This window comes from Lytechinus pictus, chromosome 2, assembly GCF_037042905.1.
Source record: "Lytechinus pictus isolate F3 Inbred chromosome 2, Lp3.0, whole genome shotgun sequence".
NCBI lineage: Eukaryota > Metazoa > Echinodermata > Echinoidea > Temnopleuroida > Toxopneustidae > Lytechinus > Lytechinus pictus.
Genome location: NC_087246.1, coordinates 20,062,268 through 20,082,421, shown reverse-complemented (window position 1 = coordinate 20,082,421; position 20,154 = coordinate 20,062,268). Strand labels below are relative to the sequence as shown.

The 20,154-nt window shown below is 33.1% G+C and overlaps 1 protein-coding gene across 2 annotated transcripts; it reads right to left on the bottom strand.

The window, feature by feature from the left end:
- On the bottom strand, window positions 1–19,757 carry LOC129254603 (septin-2B-like). 2 transcript variants are annotated; one of them, XM_054893105.2, is made up of 14 exons: window positions 19,723–19,757; window positions 19,558–19,568; window positions 11,852–11,957; window positions 10,817–10,903; window positions 9,560–9,683; window positions 7,879–8,013; window positions 7,323–7,440; window positions 6,741–6,842; window positions 6,178–6,274; window positions 5,389–5,437; window positions 4,795–4,902; window positions 4,167–4,242; window positions 3,459–3,578; window positions 1–3,022 (listed from the first exon to the last, which is right to left on the bottom strand). In XM_054893105.2, exons 1-13 carry the CDS (start codon window positions 19,730–19,732, stop codon window positions 3,489–3,491), a joined length of 1,113 nt encoding a protein of 370 aa, XP_054749080.1. In that variant the 5' UTR covers window positions 19,733–19,757; the 3' UTR covers window positions 1–3,022; window positions 3,459–3,488. The 2 variants fall into 2 exon arrangements, with proteins under 2 accessions (XP_054749080.1, XP_054749081.1); XM_054893106.2 differs by having other exon boundaries at window positions 4,167–4,239.
- Between the last annotated feature and the right edge of the window lie 397 nt (window positions 19,758–20,154).

Sequence of the window (20,154 nt, the reverse complement as noted above, 5' to 3'; positions counted from 1 at the left end):
TTTCTTGATTTATGAAGTAAATAGACATATTTTAATTATTTATTACTACAAAATGCAATGAACAAATCTTGTTAGCTTATTCAAAGATTACTAACTAAACATTTTCAATGTTAGAAACAAAAGTTGACATACTTTACAAATTCTGGATTTTGCAATTTGGGGACATGGATTACAATTTCTATACCAACCTAAACACATGTGGGAGCATCTCTCCCATTCATTCGAAATAATGAGCATTTCAAGGGTATTTTGAGGGAAATATTCTGGGATACTTGAGCATTTATTCACAATAATGCTTTTGCCTAGAGTGCATAAATGGAGTAACAATTTGCAGCATTGGAAAACAGAGATGGCAAAAGGTTTCTAAAAATATCTTTATCACCAAGATCCTACAGAAATGAAAAATGAAGTCATATCAGCCAAGTATGGTGTGATTTTCCTAAAGAGTCAACAAATAACTAAATAAATAAATAGTATACACAAAATAAGTATCAAAATAATAAAAATAACTAATTACATTAAAAAAGGTACATGTTGCTTTATAAACAAAAAATTAGTTGTAGATAAGACATATAACTTATCTGTCAAAATAGCACTAAATATTAGTCATTAAATACACCAATGAATATAAAACATGTTATACATAGATGGTATATGTTTGCTATACAAGGCAACATAAATAGTGTATACACAGAACTTGCATACGGTACATCAAAAACCACACATCGGTTTATTCAGGCTATCATCAGAATACAGATGGTATGATCAAAGTGAGAGCTTCCCGTAACCATGCAGCAAAAATTGATATTGCTTGAAAAGAAAAAATCTAAACTTTTCAAATGCTTTTGAATATCATTATGTATGTGTGTTCAAAGGATTGAAGTCTGACACAAAAAGGAGTAGAATGATACCTATCTTTGCCTATAGCAGGAAGACTATTTTTGCAAGATACAAAGTCACATTCCAACAGGTCGCGCTCATGATTCCAATGGTACTAATCCCTTGTAATGCATTTTAATATTGCCTTCTTTGAAATGGTGAATTGCTATACAATTTTGTCCAATTCTCCTTAAAGGTTTGGTCTAATTCCCACTTGCTTTTCAATCTGATGTCAAATCTGGCTATGCCCATTTGGTCTAACCACACGACAGTTGATGTAACTTATTTGCAATTGAATACAAATATCAGTTGCAAATTTAGATCGATTCTAACCAAAGCAAATCGATTCTGACATCTTTCCTTGATTCTGATTGGCTGAGAAGCACTGTTTCCATGTTAACTGTCGAATAAAATATTGCAAGAGGCAGACCAGCAACCAATTGCAAATTTAGAACTAATTTCATGATTTACGATTGATTGGGGGACATGAACTGACTTGAGATTGCAAGTTCCTTGCACTTACATTTTAGACTATGCGCTAAGACAAACCAGTAAATGAACCAATGGTCACAAGACAAAATGGGAAAAGACTATGAAGTGGACAAAGAGGCAATAATTATAAAACTGTTATCATTGCAATGAATGACTATGAGCCCAAGTGGTGTTGGCCCAAGTGGTGTTATAGGCCAAGTGATAATTGGATTACTAGTGGACCAAGTGTATCAAGCAACAGTGATGTCAGATAAATCTTAGATTTTAGACCAACTAGCATATAATAAAGCATCTCTAATTAGTATCTACATCTGCATGCTAGCTCGGGACAGAGCATGGAACAGGTGTCTATGGGATCATCAGAAGTCATATAAACATATTTTCAAAGGCTAGATGTGCACTTACATGGGCTTAATTTTACATTTTCAATTCATGTATTGCATAGTTTGCAAACTACTTTAGTAAATATTTAACCAACTCGTGCCAATCATATTTCCTTCTACAGCACAATTCCTATTTATAAATGATTTTAAAATCCTGGATACCATACATTTCTCCCATTCACTCACTTTTGTTCATTCTTTCCTCAAACCTTAGATTGACAATAGTCGATAATGCTGAAAATAATAACATAATGATAAGCTGCAACATATGTAATGATTCAATGAGTTTTGCAATCCCTAATCGTCAGATTCCGGGTTTGCCAGCCATGTCTGTACATTCGCTACTCCCTGTGGAGTATTCATGTGGCACTTCTATGTACTCTATACGGGGGGCTAACATTAGGAAAAGGACAATTCTGTAACAAGGATTTAGATGAGTAGTCAATATCAACATTATTAGTCTGAAGAAGGGTGACATTACTGTGTTCTCTTTATTTCCATTTATATGCAATACTTCTATAAACTCAACTAAATTTTCTAACTCACTATACACATAGACCCTTAAAGACCCCGTAACATAAAAGATACAATGAATTGTACAATTGGTGCAACTTTTGGTCTTAAAGTTACAATCAATAATAAACATTGCATGTATCTCCTTATGCATTTAGGCAGGTCTTGCAGACAATATTTTCTAACAGCACCAATATTTTGATCAATTTAAAAAAAATTCCTGTTGTGGGTTTACCAACTGTAGATGTTCTATGGCTCATTATCTTTTACTGTTAGATAATGGGTAATATCAAGTTTGGTGTTGATGGCTGGTGATGGTGTTGGTATAACATAAACACCAGCAATAACACTAAATTCAAAATGAGGTTAGTGTGGAGTTTGGCATTGTGGCAACACAAACACCAGCAACACTGAACTCTAAATACTGGTGTAGGAATCAATTTTATGAAAACACTAACACCAGCAACACAAAACAATAGGGCTGATTTAGGAGTTGATGTCACTCTATGTTGAGCAATCATTATTACTACAGGTATTGTTTTCTACACCAACAGCTGGTGTTAAAGCTTCAGCTCAGCAGCCATGTTCTTAACACCAACACCACAGTGTAATTGAAAATGCCTGATGTATCAGTTCTTTCCAGATGGCTGATCTTCTTGACCAGTAATTATGATGGAGGAACAGGAAGTGGTAAAGTTTCTGGTAACAGCAATGGTGGTCCCAATAGTATTCCAGCAGTAGATGATTTCATAATACTGATAAGATTGATAAAAGAAATGAGATAAAAAGTTATACAATACAAATTCAATTGAGTGAATAATTCATTATATGGGAGGTTCCATCAATAAGGGCCTAAACATGTGACATAAAGAGTCAAAATTTAGAAGATGTAGGTAGTATATTCACAGTGAAATTTGTTCTGCTATTAAAAAAGATTTTTTTACTAAAATAAGCCAAAAGGAGTAACTTCAGTTTCAGGGGTCCCATGGAGATATGTCATTGTATGGTTCCTCTTGTAAGCTAAACACCAAAGTTCAAAATAAAAATTTGGGGGGGGGGTAATAATTTACAAGTACCACTTGAAGTAAGCGTGAATTAAACCAGTTCTTCTCTATCATGGGGTACAGAAGGAAACTAAACTGTTTTGACCTGAAGAAAGATCTCTGGGTTAGATAGGTTATTAATACTCACCATGATTGTTTGTACAGCTATCTCTTTCTTCTAGACTTCTTCAGAATGGAGACTTCCTGTTTGAGCCTGTTGCTGCATCTGCTTCTGCATCTGAGCCAACATCTCTTGCATGCGACGTAGCTACACAATAACAACAAATAAAATGATACATATTACTGCAAAACTAATGTAATTGCAGCAAATAATGATTACTTGTTAATTGTCACCATACCATCTTAGATCTAGATCTGGAATATTTGGATAAACCTAACTTTTATGAAATGATAAATCTATGCTGAAAAATTATCACACTGGTGATCACTTTTCCAGCTAAGTTCATGTGGGACAGTGTATAAGTTGTGCTTGCATCCTATTAAAAAAAATCTACCAATTATTATGATTATTATTGTTGCTTGGAAAAGGCATAGCAATTGTGAGGAATACCATGCTGCTTTCTCAGCAATAACATATTTTCTACCATTTGGCACAGTTTTTTAATTTGTATATACAAAATACTATGTGGTGATTATATCATATTATCGTTTTGGTATGGCTACTACCATAACTGCCACTTATGTTTAAATACAAAATACACAAGCTTTACACCAAACATCTAATATGGGCAAAAGAAAGTGATAAGCTACATAACAAGCTAAATAAAGAGGACACTGTTAAAGATCATATTAAACATGTGGAAATCTTTTTGGAACAATAGAGGGCAGTCCATACCTCTGCTTCTTTCTCCAAGAGCATACGATCCTTCTCACTTGAAGGTTCTTCTGATGTTGACCCTGCTCTCCTACTGCTGAAATTAAGATACAAGTGACAGTTTTAATTGACAGGTATTGTTTCTTTGACATTCAGATAATATCTTGGGAAAGCAGGCTGAAATTCACGAGTGTTCAATCCATATTACACAATAAAAAACTTATTAAAATAAAAACTTTGAGCTCGCATAACTAATTCATAGGTAGTCTGAAAGAACCAGACCCATTATAATTACTTACAAACTGTGAAATATTCAGTCAATATGAACCCAAATTTTACCCAAGGTAACAAAAAAATACATAACATTGAATAAATTACACATTACTAGAAATATAAAAGGCACAAAATTCTAAACATGAAAATATATCAGTTTTCTTGGGGGGTAAATTAGCAAGAAAAAGATTTTCTATCTTTTTCTTGCTAATTCCCCCCCCCCAAGAATGTTTGCATATTACTGATATCTATCTACAGGTATCTGAACAAGGACAGCATGTGATTTTCTGTATATCCCAAACTCCAAATATTCAAAGATTTAGTGCATGTCCCCCTCTGGCCCTTTGAACACTAAATATGAAAGTAGATGACTTACGAAGCTGGTTTCTTAGCAGCACTACCACCTGACTTGGCTAGTTTCTCAGATCTGAAGGCTTCATAGTGTACCTCATGGGTAACGTCTTTTAGATCCTCCATATATGCTCTACAGATGAAGAAGAAATCACACAAATCATATATTACCTTATAACAATTTTCAAATACATTGTAGGATACTAGTAGTACATGAAGTTGCAAGCAAACAATTGTATCATGAGAATGACTTTCAAATCAAGGTTAATTATCGCAACATCATGGTAGATCTTGATCTGGTTCATTTACATAATCTAACTCTGTTGAATCGTAAAATCTAAGCTGAAAACTAAAGATCCCCAACTCAGATAAGCACATGTGGGAGAGTGTATTTTTATTGCTTGGAAAATACCTAATATTTGGCTGGAATGCAATGTTAATTCTAGCCATTTCTCAGCAACATACACGTTTTCTAACAGAACCATGTAGTACATGTATTTTTTTCTCAATGTTTATCCAAACACTGAATGGTATTCTTTGAGGCAATTTGATCGCTTTTTACATTGTTTCCACAACTGGGATTTATTTCTACCAAAGAAAATTAATGTAATAAACTTACATCAGCATACTCCTCAGTTTGATAAAGTCACAATGGTCAGGATTCTCAACTGGAGATAGGGGTGAACATGACAAAGAGAGTGACAAAGAGATGCATATATTATTTAAGAAACATAAACAATGATCGTAATATCAAAGTTATTATGCATATCTTCTACCTTGGTGATCAACAAATTACACACAAACGTAGGCAAAAGGGGAGAAAAAGCCAATCAACCTCAGTCGAGTTAATGATATTTCAATATTTCTGTAAAGGTACTCTCCTCTGGGTCTCAAGTCAAGTTGATTATATACTATTTTACAACCTTGAACTATTTTCCCCGTCTTTACCGTGTGGTAAAATGTGGACAAAAGGCTTTCCTCAGAATGCTACATGCACTGTCACATAGCTCTGTGCAAGACTTGCCGCAACTCACCCGCAACAAAGTATTGAGCATGTTCAAAACTTTTCTGCGTGCAAATCAGACTTGCATGCGCTTCTGCGGGCAACTGCGTGAGATACATGTGAATTACTGTTAATTCGGGCGACCTCCGGGTAGCAAAAGTGGTTACCCGCAAGTCACTCGCAAGGCTGGCACGGAATGATGTGACAGGGCCTTAACGCTGTGATGAGACTATCCATGAATCTGTCAGGCAATGCACCTGCCTAAACCCTGACACATGTCATGTAAACAAAGTGAGAGGTTTTCTTTATTCATACCTGTAGATCAATGAACAGGCTTCTAAAAGAATATCCACATGTCATAAAATAAAATGTAAGGGTTTTTCTTCCTATGTACTTAAAACCTACCTTCAACTACACCCCATGGGTACAAACGACCTCTGACCTTCCTTCCTTTGACCTCAATCAGCTGACTTGATCCACATACAGCAAATGGTACACTAGCCTGAGAATGAACATAACAAGAGATGATTAAGCTTAGACTTATAGTGCAGAAAGAAAAATACTTGGATTCTCTACTTAATGCCTCCATCATTGGCAGATCAGAAACAGAGGTCCACCTATCATCTAAAATTTCCAAATGACCTGAATGGTCTTTGAACTTGGACCTTGTGATACCAAAATGTAAACAGACCATTGTCACTCCCATCACATAAATGAGCCAGGTTAGAAGTTTATCCCTCAAATGGTTACTTGGTTATCACGAGAACAAGATATTTTCATGTATTTAAAGACCTCTGTGATCTTTGACCTTCAAAATTTTTCCTCAAAATTTCACGAGATCATCCTCATCGACATATCCAGGATTCAAGTTTAAAGTTGATCCACAAAAAATTGTTTAATTACGGTGAAAACAATGACAACGATGGGTCAAGATATAAAAAAATATATAATAAGGTTCTCACTCCTACCTTGAGCTGTTTGTTGTGTTCTTTGAAATCCTCATCTTCATCTGAATCTGAATCTGGCATGTGGTAGATTTTGATACCGTTGTCATGGATCTCATCAAGTACCTTTAAAAAAATACATGAGATAAGTCAAAGAATATAAGAGCACCAAGTACTACAATATTGTTGGTGAGTTGTCAATACCATGTTATTCTTTTTGTTCTTTTTTAAAACAGCTTATTAAAAGCTCCATTTACCTCATATTGTTTGAAATATATTTTTGTAATTCTGTACAGAACTTTTTCTAGGCAAAATAAGATTGCCGCTTATGTCATAAAATAGGGCTTTTTCTGAGCTGTCCTAAAAAATCTTTTTTTTAGACAAAAGCTTAGGACTATCTCCATGTAATCCAGTTTAGCAGCACAGTGGTAGTGCATGGTCTTATCCAAAACACCTTACCTTTCAAGCTGCTAGAGGCATTGAAAATTACTTTATATCCTTACGTTTCATGTGGCCATGAGGCATAGTCTGAAAGAATAAATAAATCTAAAACATTATTCTTATAGACTTTGACAAAGATGCCCTCTAGATAGCTGATGGTTGTACCTTATGTTTGAGCTTGAGAAGTTCTCGCTTGGTGAGTGTGTCAGACTTGGCTATGACAGGCACAATGTTGACCTTGTTGTGAAGAGCTTGGATGAATTGAACATCGAGTGGTTTCAACCTGATCACACAATGATAAATATCAAATTTTCACAATGAATAAAATCCCCTGATCATACAAATAGACAAAATTCAAATGGACTAGTGACCATTTGTGTCTCTATATAGATGCAAGAATTTGTTTTTGAGGAATTTTGTGAGAGTTTCCCTGGGACATTGTACAGTTCCTCCCAATGAAACTTTAAGTTACACGTACAGATAATGGATGTGCAGATATGGGACACCATTATTTTTTTTATCTCAAAATGCCAGACTGTGAGTTTTTATTTTCAAATACTCCTATTTGGGTGAGATTTTTGGCACAATTACTCTCCAGAATATAAGGAATGAAATCAAATGAAGTTTTGTTAACCATAAAAGAAATTCATTTTAGTCTTTAGTCTAATTTTAGGTGCAGACACATGGGTCCCCCCTTAATATGATCTTGATGTTAACTTACCCATGACCAGTAGGTGAGATGAAATAGAAGCAGCAATGGACTCTGTTATCTACAATGTTTCTTCTGTTGAGACCGCTCTCATCATTGAGGTAACGTTCATACTGATCATCAATGTATTTTAGAATAGGATCAAAACTGTAACAAAAGCAAACAAGTGTGAACATGGTTACTTCAGTAGAAATTCACCAGTGTTTTCAACTGGGTTCCATGACATTTGCTCTGGCGACAATTGCTCTGCTGCAAATTCCACACATTAAAGGAATGACCAACTTCGACCCTGGATTTAACACAATATGCTATCCTAAACCTAAACCGAACTTAAAACCCTATTGCAACCCTAACCCTATATCTTAGACGAAATAATGCCCAGAACAAATATTGTGTCACCAGTCAATTGAATCTTTTTAAGTGTAGTTAGAAGAAATATCACTTCATTTACTTCACATTTGCAACTGATAGATCAATCTTTATTATGAAAAGTCAAATAATCTATTGCCAATTGATTTGCAAGACATTGCAAGTTTCTGGAAATACCCCCTTATACTAGAATTTTCAATAACCATGAAAATGCATTCAATTTTATTTGAAAAAATGAGATGCAAAAAAAAATACATGCAAAAAATGAACATAACTTCCTCTATACCAAATACATTATAAAAAAATTTTATTACAGATATTTTTAGATGTACATCAAATAAGAATTACTGTGAAGGCTTGTGGTCTAAAACTCTAAATATAAAATGATATACAAAACTGCAACCAATACTAGTAAGTCACAGTTCTTATTAAGTGTACTATCACAATTTTCAAGCCCCACTTTTTTCTCATACATGTGTGCAATATGTTGAGTTATTTTACTGGTAGGTGATCAAATTACTGGGAAATGAACATAAAAGCTTTCACTTTCTTTCAGTGATACATGTACAAGTACAATGTAATGATATCAAGTACATTTAATTCAATTAATATCATAAACTAGAAATTATAAATAAATCAATAAATGGCAGCATGTTAATGAAAATAAAATTTAAAAAATACACAAAAAGTATTATCTGTGTCACACGCAGGAACTGTAAAAAAAAAAAAAGTTTTTCTCTGGATCATATTATGCTGATAAGGATCTCCAGGTATGTTTACATGAAATATTGAAGTGAAAATATGCCATGGATGCTTATCACAAATCAATATTTTAATAAATGCTCCCTATCTATTCTTTTTCATAATACATGTATTCAGTCCTATTCTTCTTTTTTCAATTCATTTATTTCCATTCAAAAGTCACCTTAACTATTAACGTTAATATTTTTTTCACATAAAATATACATATTAACATTAACTACTTAACTTCAATTGAACTAAACTACAGGATTTCTAATAACATTAAAGAAGACCAGAACTTTAAGGCCCTGTCACATCGCACCATGCAAGCCTTCGGGTGAGTTGCAGGTGACTGCCCGCAACTCACCCGCAAAAATGGTTTGAGCATGTTCAAAAACTTTTCTGCGTGCAAATCAGACTTGCATGCGCTTCTGCGGGCAAATGCGTGTGAGATGCTTACGAGATACTGTCAATGCAGGTGACCTGTGGGTGACCTGCAGGTGACAAAAATAGTTACCCACAATACACACGCAAGGCTTGCACGGAACGATGTAACAGGGCCTTAATAATGATTACTACTTACCAGTCATTGTTATTGATGGCATCACCATAGCCTGGTGTATCTACTACAGTTAAACGAAGCTTGACCCCTCTCTCTTCAATCTCTACTGTTGACGCATCGATACTCACAGTTTTATCAATCTTCTCTGCAATAGTAAAAATGAAAGAAAAGTGAGCATTCAATAAAAGACAAAGTTGAGGTACACAGTACACAGTATAGTAAGATAACTAAACTTTTCTGGTAATAATAGATGAAAAGAAAAATACTGGCAATACCCATTCATAGTACTGCTATATAGCTACAAAATACACAATATCAACAATGGCAATATAAACTTTGTTTATATTTTATGTACCTTCTATTCACTGGACAGTCATTGGTGTCCAGGACTATTTTTACTTTTCATCCCCATGCAAGCGCATGCATCACATGTTTCAAAAGTGGAGAAAAAAAACAGCCAATAGATAAAATATCTGTTGACTATTTGGCTTCTCATGTAAATAACTGCAGAAGGTAAAGTTCAAACAAGATAAAGAAAAGGTGCATACAGGTTCTTATGGATCGTATTGAAAACGGGTAGTCATTGTACAAAGCCTATGGGGATAATTCAGAAGTCAACCGCTTTATAATACCTATGGCAACTAAATGATCACTGTACATACAAAGTAAAATAAATTTTTTAATAATATATCCACACATTTGAATAAAAAGATTATTACTTGTTTGCTATGTTCTAAAAAAAAATGTTATCATAATTTATGGATGATATAAATACAGAGGAAAACATTAAAATCAAGATCAAACTAGGAGTTACAGAATTCTGTAGTCAACATGTTACCACTTGCCAACTCAAGCTAGCTGGTCACTGTAGAACAATAATCATGATATTCCGCATTTATATAGCGCTTCACATCGGAACGATGTCTCTAAGCGGTTTACATATATATTATTACCCGTCATCGGATCTTGCATGCCCACATACAATGTATGCATGTTCTCCACTCCCTAGAGAGCATTCGAACAAGAGTTCCAAGTCAATTGCTAGGCATACTACATAGGCTATCGCATTCTACCGGGTACCCATTTTAACACCTGGGTGGAGAGTGGCAAATTGTGGATTGACGCCTTGCCAAAGGACATTAGGCCATGGTGGGATTCGAACACATGACCCTCTGATTACAAGGTGAGAGTCAGAACCGCTACACCACGGCGCTTCAAGAAAGCCCTTCAAGAAAGAACTACTAAATAACAATTCAGTAGTTCAACACTAAGACTTACCTGCAGCACTAGGAATGTGTCTCTCAGGGTAAAGATCTGTAAGGAATAGGCTGTTGATCAGTGTAGACTTGCCAAGACCAGATTCACCTTGTAAAAATACATGAAATATTGATAATCATTATTGTCTAGTATGGTTTTCATGGAGAGTTTGACCAAAGATCAGGATATTTTGCAAGTAAGTGGTGATGTTCATCACAGACAGGAGAATTCAAGGCCTTGACCAATAGATGTAGATTACATACATTGAGGCCCGAGATAAATATAACATCACACATTTCTTGGTCAGGTAATGCGAGAAGCAGCTAAAGAGGCTACGGCAGTGCTGGGACACAATTGGATGAGTTGTCCCAATTGGTGTTAGCAATATTGCAGATGAATTCCAGTGTTTTTCATTAAGTCTGGTGTTAGCTAATTATAATTCATTCCCCATAAAATTAATTTAAATATCTCAAAACAGACTGCCTTCAATTAATTATTGAGGGACAGACATTAATGTAAGTTTTGTTGCTGCTGGCTATTTTCATCAGAAGATGGACCATTTCAGTTTTATTCTGCACATAGAGAGAAAAGGGTCATTTGGACAAATCTGGTAGATTTTTCATTTTCAAGTCACTTTAAATACATGCATCTGCAATGCAATGAATTCATATTTTCCTATTACATCATGCTCCACCAAGGATCAACTAAATGCTTCATATCGAAAGTTGGTATTTCATTTTGAACACAAACTAATACAACACATACAAATGCAGCGAAATTGTACATGTAAGTATTGGGGTCACTCTGGGTGCTTTGGCACTTTAATGAGTTTATTTTAAATGATAGGATCATATAACAATACTTATATCAGATCCTCTAATTTCCAAGACAAAGTAGAAATCATCATATCAAACACAAAAAATAATATACACATGTAAACTAACAATAGCATGAGGCACAACATTCTAACAAAATACATAAATCAATCTATGTAGGCCTACATGAACTAGTGCTTTAACATCAACACAACACAGGAAGAATGATTTCTCAACTTACCAACTACCATAAGAGTGAACTCAAAGCCTTTCTTGACAGACTTCCTGTGCACCTGATTTGGTAGGTTGGCAAAACCAACATATTCAGGAGTCTCAGGGTTGCTGAACTGTAACGCAAAAAATAATAAATTAAGTATGACCACATGTGATTGATTCGCTTAAATTTAGAATATTTGATTCATTGAACAATTATTATTACATTACCTATTACCTGCACAATAATCCACAAATTTGTACTTTTTCAAATAGAATGGATCTTTTTTATTTAAAAAATGGACATGTAAATGATCTAATATTACTTTTACAACAAAAAGAAGCCAAAATATGAGCTAAAATTTAGAGTTTTGAACACTCTACAAATGATACATCAATAACACAATAATTAAAAAAAATACACAAATAACACAATTTTTTTATCAAACTAAAAAAAAATCCTTTCCTCTCTTCCCTTCCTGTGCCATGCAACAAAATCAAAATTTACTATTGATTGTACCTTACAGCATGTTTAATTAAACAATCAATTTTATCTTTATACTATTTCAAGCCAAGGTTGGTAACTAACTACCATGGTAACATGGCTAAACAGCCAATAAGAATCAAGGATTCCATGAAAGTTACCATTGAATGGCAAAGATACTACATGTATGATAGTTTTATACAACGGGACCCTGGACAGGTACTCCTAATAGTAATACAATTAAGTTATTGAAGACATGTGGTTATCACTGACTAGCCTTGATACATCCACTTTCAATTAAAGGCAGTCTATTCAGGAAGTGAATGGTATGACACATAACAGTCATGTGTAAGGTCGAGTCAAAAGGTAACCAGTGTTTACACAACCGCTAAAACATACACGTTTCATTTGGGACTGTATGGGATTATAGACAAACCTTTCCAGAGCTTCATATTTCACACTTGTACATCCATGAAATATCCCTCTAGATATAATGCGAGTCAGAAAAAAAAATTTATAAACCTTTTTATAACCCTTTCTTTAAAAGGGGAGATGAATTTTGTAATTCTCTTTACGTGTTGGTCTAGGCAAATCAACAAAACTATGAAATACATGTAGCCATGATCACCACAATATTATCACCAGAATAACGCAAATCTTTAAAATGCCATAACTTTATTCCTTGTCCGATTTTGATCAAATTTTCAGTTTTGTTTGTCTGATTTTTCTTTATCTGGTGTGACAATCATATGAATGTCCATATTTTACACAGGACCATATAGATCTCGAAAAGAAATTTGTATCTTGAAAACCTGATATATCACCAACAGAAAAAGCTAACTGGTATCACTTATGGTGCGACTCTTTAGGATATGGTATTCGTTTGAGAAAATATAAGGCCCATTTTCACGCAGATGTCTTTAAAATAGATCCAGAATTTTGTAAATTGTGATACCTGTACCAATTTTTTTCTTATAGGATTCAACCCTTCATCTGATTTAAGTATCTTGCCTTTGTCTACTACCCTCTTTCCTAAAAGTTATGCAAATCACTCATCTTCAAAAAAAGTTTACTACTTTTGATGACCTTTTTCAGCCATGCGCACGCATGCATAGAATATTTTAATAGATTGAGATACCAGCGAATCCCTATGACCTACTTCATATTTTATCAAGCGATTAAGGCTAGGATCTTATGTCTGTTGTGAATTCTGTTGTCTGTTCTTAAATTGCCAATTTGTTACCTAGAGAATATCAAGCTGATCAATATGAAAAAGAATGTACCAGTATATGAAAACATTAGAACTACATGAAGGGGGGGCTGCCAGGGCATGTCTGTATGAGGCGCCGAATGTACCAATATTATATAGAACAATTATTTGTTATATAATCATTATTTATTAAATAATAACTATTATTTATATATAATTTACATTTTATTTGTAAATAACTACTATTATATAAAATATCATTTCTAATTATTTATATATAATTCCAAGTAATACTTCATTATTTGTAAATAATAATAGTTCGACATTCCATTATTTATAAATAATGATTATTTGTTTTTCATTATTTATAAATAATGATTATTTGTTTTTCATTATTTATAAATAATGATTATTTGTTTTTCATTATTTACAAATAATGATTATTTGTTTTTCGTTATTTATAAATAATGATTATTTGTTTTTCATTATTTATAAATAATGATTATTTGTTTTTCATTATTTATAAATAATGATTATTTGTTTTTCATTATTTATAAATAATGATTATTTGTTTTTCATTATTTATAAATAATGATTATTTGTTTTTCATTATTTATAAATAATGATTATTTGTTTTTCATTATTTATAAATAATGATTATTTGTTTTTCATTATTTACAAATAATGATTATTTGTTTTTCATTATTTATAAATAATGATTATTTGTTTTTCATTATTTATAAATAATTTGTTGAGTTTTCCATTATTTATAAATAATGATTATTTGTTAAATAATGAAAACGTCTACTTCATTATTTATAAATAATTTTTTCGAGTGCACCATTATTCTCATTATTTATAAATAATCATTATTTAATGTTCGAGTTTTCCATTATTTATAAATAAAGATTATTTGTTAAATAATGAAATATCTACTTCATTATTTATAAATAATAATTTTGTTTCAATATCCCATTATTTATAAATAATCATTATTTATAAACAATTTTTACAGTTTGCCATTATATACAAATAATCATTATTTATATACAAATAACCATTATTTATTAAATAATGCCATTATTTATTAAATAATGCCATTATTTATTAAATAATGCCATTATTTATTAAATAATGCCATTATTTAATAAATAATGCCATTATTTATTAAATAATGCCATTATTTATTAAATAATGGAAAACTCGCTATAACATGCAAATGTGGGACCGCCCATGATATGAATATTCATGATGCGATTTCCTTTTTCGTGATTTTTCTTCACAAATTTTTGTCCATTTCCTCTTCATAATGACATTTCTTGAAGCAATTTTCTAGGGATATGGTCTGATTGTAATATTCTTCATTTTCTATATAACTTAGTCTTCGTAGAAATATCAAAAAGTGTAATATTATACGATTTTTCCTACAGTTCACAATCCCCATAGGCGCGCGTGTATCGTAGGGACAACCGGTGAATCGACGGAGTGCTCTTCATCGAAATACTACGTTGGTTGGTCCCCGGAAGTGGCGGGCGGAATTTAGCCCGAATCCTCGATGGAAGTCGATCAAGTGCATATGAGCTGAGAGAGTGAAATATCAGTGTACTTGTACAGGCCCTTCTACTTTTTATAAATATTTCTTGTTGCTTTTTTTGTTAAGTTAATTTTTCCTGGTGTAGAGATAAGTTTCAGTTCTAATAATGCACTTCAAATACATTTTGGAGTGTCTGTTTGAGGCGTTTGGGGCGATTTCACCCTGGCCCCAAAATGCTCGCAACGACAATACGTTAAATACGGGGGCATGATGACCCCTAAATTTTTAAAAACTTATTTTTCTATTGAAAATTATCACAAAATTCACCAAAAGTGTGCACGAAAGCCTTCGTATTTCACTTTTAAAACTCCAAAAAGTGCCCAAATGACAAGCTTGGTCGCTTCGCTGTGTCGCTTTCAACTTGAGAACGTTTACGCGTCTGCTTCCCCCCCCCCCCCCTCCTCCGAAAGAAATTCTGTGAACGGCCATGCTCAAAAGAGCATATGGCACATTGATTTATATGTACTTTTCATTTTCATTATTTTTATCACATTATCATCATGGCCTTACACAGAATTTTTACCGGGGGGGGGGGGGGGGTGGGGGGAGCAGGACGCGCGTAAACTTTCTCATAAAAATCTTGAAAAAGCGAAGCGACCAAGCTTGTCATTTGAGTTTGTTCGCGTCGCTGTCTCGCTTTCAAGATTTTTTTGAGAAAGTTTACGCGCGTCATGCTCCGGCCCCGGCCCCCCTGGAAAAAATTATGCGTAAGGCCATGTTGATAATGAAAATGAAAGTATACATAAATCAATGTGCCAGGCTCTTTAGAGCATGGCCGTATACAGAATTTCTTTCGGAGGAGGGGGGGGGGGGAAGCAGACGCGTAAACGTTCTCAAGTTGAAAGCGACACAGCGAAGCGACCAAGCTTGTCATTTGGGCACTTTTTGGAGTTTTAAAAGTGAAATACGAAGGCTTTCGTGCACACTTTTGGTGAATTTTGTGATAATTTTCAATAGAAAAATAAGTTTTTAAAAATTTAGGGGTCATCATGCCCCCGTATTGTCGTTGCGAGCATTTTGGGGCCAGGGTGAAATCGCCCCAAACGCCTCAAACAGACACTCCAAAATGTATTTGAAGTGCATTATTAGAACTGAAACTTATCTCTACACCAGGAAAAATTAACTTAACAAAAAAAGCAACAAGAAATATTTATAAAAAGTAGAAGGGCCTGTACAAGTACACTGATATTTCACTCTCTCAGCTCATATGCACTTGATCGACTTCCATCGAGGATTCGGGCTAAATTCCGCCCGCCACTTCCGGGGACCAACCAACGTAGTATTTCGATGAAGAGCACTCCGTCGATTCACCGGTTGTCCCTACGATACACGCGCGCCTATGGGGATTGTGAACTGTAGGAAAAATCGTATAATATTACACTTTTTGATATTTCTACGAAGACGAAGTTATATAGAAAATGAAGAATATTACAATCAGACCATATCCCTAGAAAATTGCTTCAAGAAATGTCATTATGAAGAGGAAATGGACAAAAATTTGTGAAGAAAAATCACGAAAAAGGAAATCGCATCATGAATATTCATATCATGGGCGGTCCCACATTTGCATGTTATAGCGAGTTTTCCATTATTTAATAAATAATGGCATTATTTAATAAATAATGGCATTATTTAATAAATAATGGTTATTTGTATATAAATAATGATTATTTGTATATAATGGCAAACTGTAAAAATTGTTTATAAATAATGATTATTTATAAATAATGGGATATTGAAACAAAATTATTATTTATAAATAATGAAGTAGATATTTCATTATTTAACAAATAATCTTTATTTATAAATAATGGAAAACTCGAACATTAAATAATGATTATTTATAAATAATGAGAATAATGGTGCACTCGAAAAAATTATTTATAAATAATGAAGTAGACGTTTTCATTATTTAACAAATAATCATTATTTATAAATAATGGAAAACTCAACAAATTATTTATAAATAATGAAAAACAAATAATCATTATTTATAAATAATGAAAAACAAATAATCATTATTTGTAAATAATGAAAAACAAATAATCATTATTTGTAAATAATGAAAAACAAATAATCATTATTTATAAATAATGAAAAACAAATAATCATTATTTATAAATAATGAAAAACAAATAATCATTATTTATAAATAATGAAAAACAAATAATCATTATTTATAAATAATGAAAAACAAATAATCATTATTTATAAATAATGAAAAACAAATAATCATTATTTATAAATAATGAAAAACAAATAATCATTATTTATAAATAACGAAAAACAAATAATCATTATTTGTAAATAATGAAAAACAAATAATCATTATTTATAAATAATGAAAAACAAATAATCATTATTTATAAATAATGAAAAACAAATAATCATTATTTATAAATAATGGAATGTCGAACTATTATTATTTACAAATAATGAAGTATTACTTGGAATTATATATAAATAATTAGAAATGATATTTTATATAATAGTAGTTATTTACAAATAAAATGTAAATTATATATAAATAATAGTTATTATTTAATAAATAATGATTATATAACAAATAATTGTTCTATATAATATTGGTACATTCGGCGCCTCATATGTCTGCACACCTAAAAATTTAAGTTAAGATTTAACATGTATCCGTTTGAATTCCATAGTTTTTAATGTTCAAGTCTCATAAAAATTTGAAAGATACATATATTCTTGGAAATGGCTCCCAAACCCCGGACAGTCATTTTCAGATTGAAGAAAAAAATGGTGCCCCATGTCTGCACACTCATTCACTTTCTAGAAATTACATCTATGGTAAGTTGCCCCAAGTCTGCACAGTGCCCCTTGTCTGAGTCTACGCATATCTGCGCAATGGTAAAAAATCAATGAAATGTAATTTTCTCAGAAAATTGATGAAAATTTTTATTCAAGATCTACACTAAAATAGTAGATCTACCTTCAGTACATCGACAAATCATTTTTACACCCAATCCTGAAAGAATTTTTAAAATTTTCATGACGAACCATTAAAAATTTGATTTTTTTTTTTTCATAGCCAATGGGAAAGCTGCTTGTATATGACATTACAAATAAAAAAAAACTTAAAAACTTTCTTAATCTCTGTATCTGATGGATTTTCCTCGAACTAACTTGACTCAAATCAAAGTCAAACCTAAGTTAGGCTTAACTTAGTTCCTAGACCAAAAGCTTCAGTCTCTGTATTTTGGTTGTTCCGCTGAACTGCGTTGGCTCACTCACCAATACAGACTGAAGAGCTTGGAGGCCCGTACGTACAGACAACGTATTAGCAGTAACGTTAGATCTAACATTCGGCGGAAACCCGATTTTCCGATCGTTTTTTTGTACATAAAATGTCACATTATGAAAAAGAAATTACATCCATATTTACGAAAAAATGTATAAAATTCAGAAATATCGTACCTTAGACCGCAGTTACTGCTAATTCCTTTCAAATGATGATCGAAACATCGTCATCTTCGATCCTTTCGTTGGTCAACATAAGTTGCCATCTTGGATGACGTCATCATCCTTACAGACGTATTTACCAGTCGCTATGTATCGCAATTTGTGCCGCTGCTTTGCGCTTGTAATCTACGTGCGTGCGTTCGGAACTTGTTGCTCGCATTGATTCACCAGGATATGGACAATTCTAATCGGAAAGCCTTGATAAAAGCACAACTCATTGAACGTAGAGGGCAGCAACACACTGCTGCCATTTTTTCATCTCCGGCAGAAGAATTAAAAAAATAAGGAATAAATCATCGGTAACGTATATTTTCAATATTTTATTGCATTCCTATAAAAGAAAGATTAGAGTCTAAGAAAAATAGTGGGCATTCGTTCAAGATGTCATTTGATTTACAAATACAATTAAAAAAAAATAAAAATCTAGGATAAACTGTAGAAATGATTACCCATGCAGGCTCGCACTAACACACTAAAAGTACCGATTACCGTCGGTGAATGGGGATGATAGTAAAATGTCAGAAATTGTTGAATAAATCCCCAGAAACAAGGGTTATTCCTGTCTTTAATAGTTCCATGCCGAAGTTTAGTCATCATCAATTATTAACATTTTTTATTAGGCCCTAATTATTTTTCCTATTTTTACAACAAAAAAATTTCAGGTTGAACTTCCCCCTTGGCTTTAACAAGGACCAACGACCAAGGTGCTCATATTCTAGTTTCTACTTCTTTTTGTGATTAAATCCAAATAACACTGCAGTAGACCGCTCGCCCAACAAATCAAATACACGCGTTGGTGTGTATGTATGTATGTGTGGTGGTGGTCTGATCCATTCTACCATGGCATATCACAGCTCAGCTCCCAATCCGCTACTGCTGGGCATTTTGACAGGAACAAACCGCTACTCTCCCCTCGCTCTGAAACCCAACCCGGACACAAGAAATACACCGCCAACTTACCGCTGCTCTGTCTGAAATGAAAAGCAAAATGCACAGAAATAAATGGATGGTTAATATATGGGCCAATATATGTAATAGATCTAGGCATAAATATGTCGAAAAAATGTAGCGTGAAATGAACAATGGGCATAATTATCAATACGAATTTGAGAGTCGTTGACTTACCTGCCGCCATCTTGAATGCTTGCTGTTAAAGCGCCACCACCGTATATAACGAAAAATTACAGAAAAAAAATGCCACGCCCATATAATTCTCGCATTCTCTTGAAAGAAGCCAAAAAAGACAAATTTGGAGTTCCATCTAACAAATTTCTGACTTTTTAAATTTCATCTCTCAAGTATTTCATCTACCGCTGTAAATTTCAAACATAAAGCCAACCTTAAAAAGGCTTAAATGCTTTTAAGGGGAAAAAAGGGAAATTGAGTATTTTATTTATTTATTTATTTATTTCTGTTTTATTTACACAGGGTAGCCCTTTCAGTTATATAATTGATTTACAAAGTGGCCCTGAGTATTATCTGGCTAAAAAGAAAGAAAAACTCCATATCCATTTTAAGAAAATGGAAACTTGAGTAATAAACCATTTTGAATCATTT

Coding starts and splice junctions, on each gene's coding strand:
- LOC129254603 (XM_054893105.2), bottom strand. Junction 7,441..7,878: donor ATCTCACCTACTGGTCATGG/GTAAGTTAACAT, acceptor TTGTGTGATCAG/GTTGAAACCACTCGATGTTC. Junction 5,438..6,177: donor CCCATGGGGTGTAGTTGAAG/GTAGGTTTTAAG, acceptor CCCTATCTCCAG/TTGAGAATCCTGACCATTGT.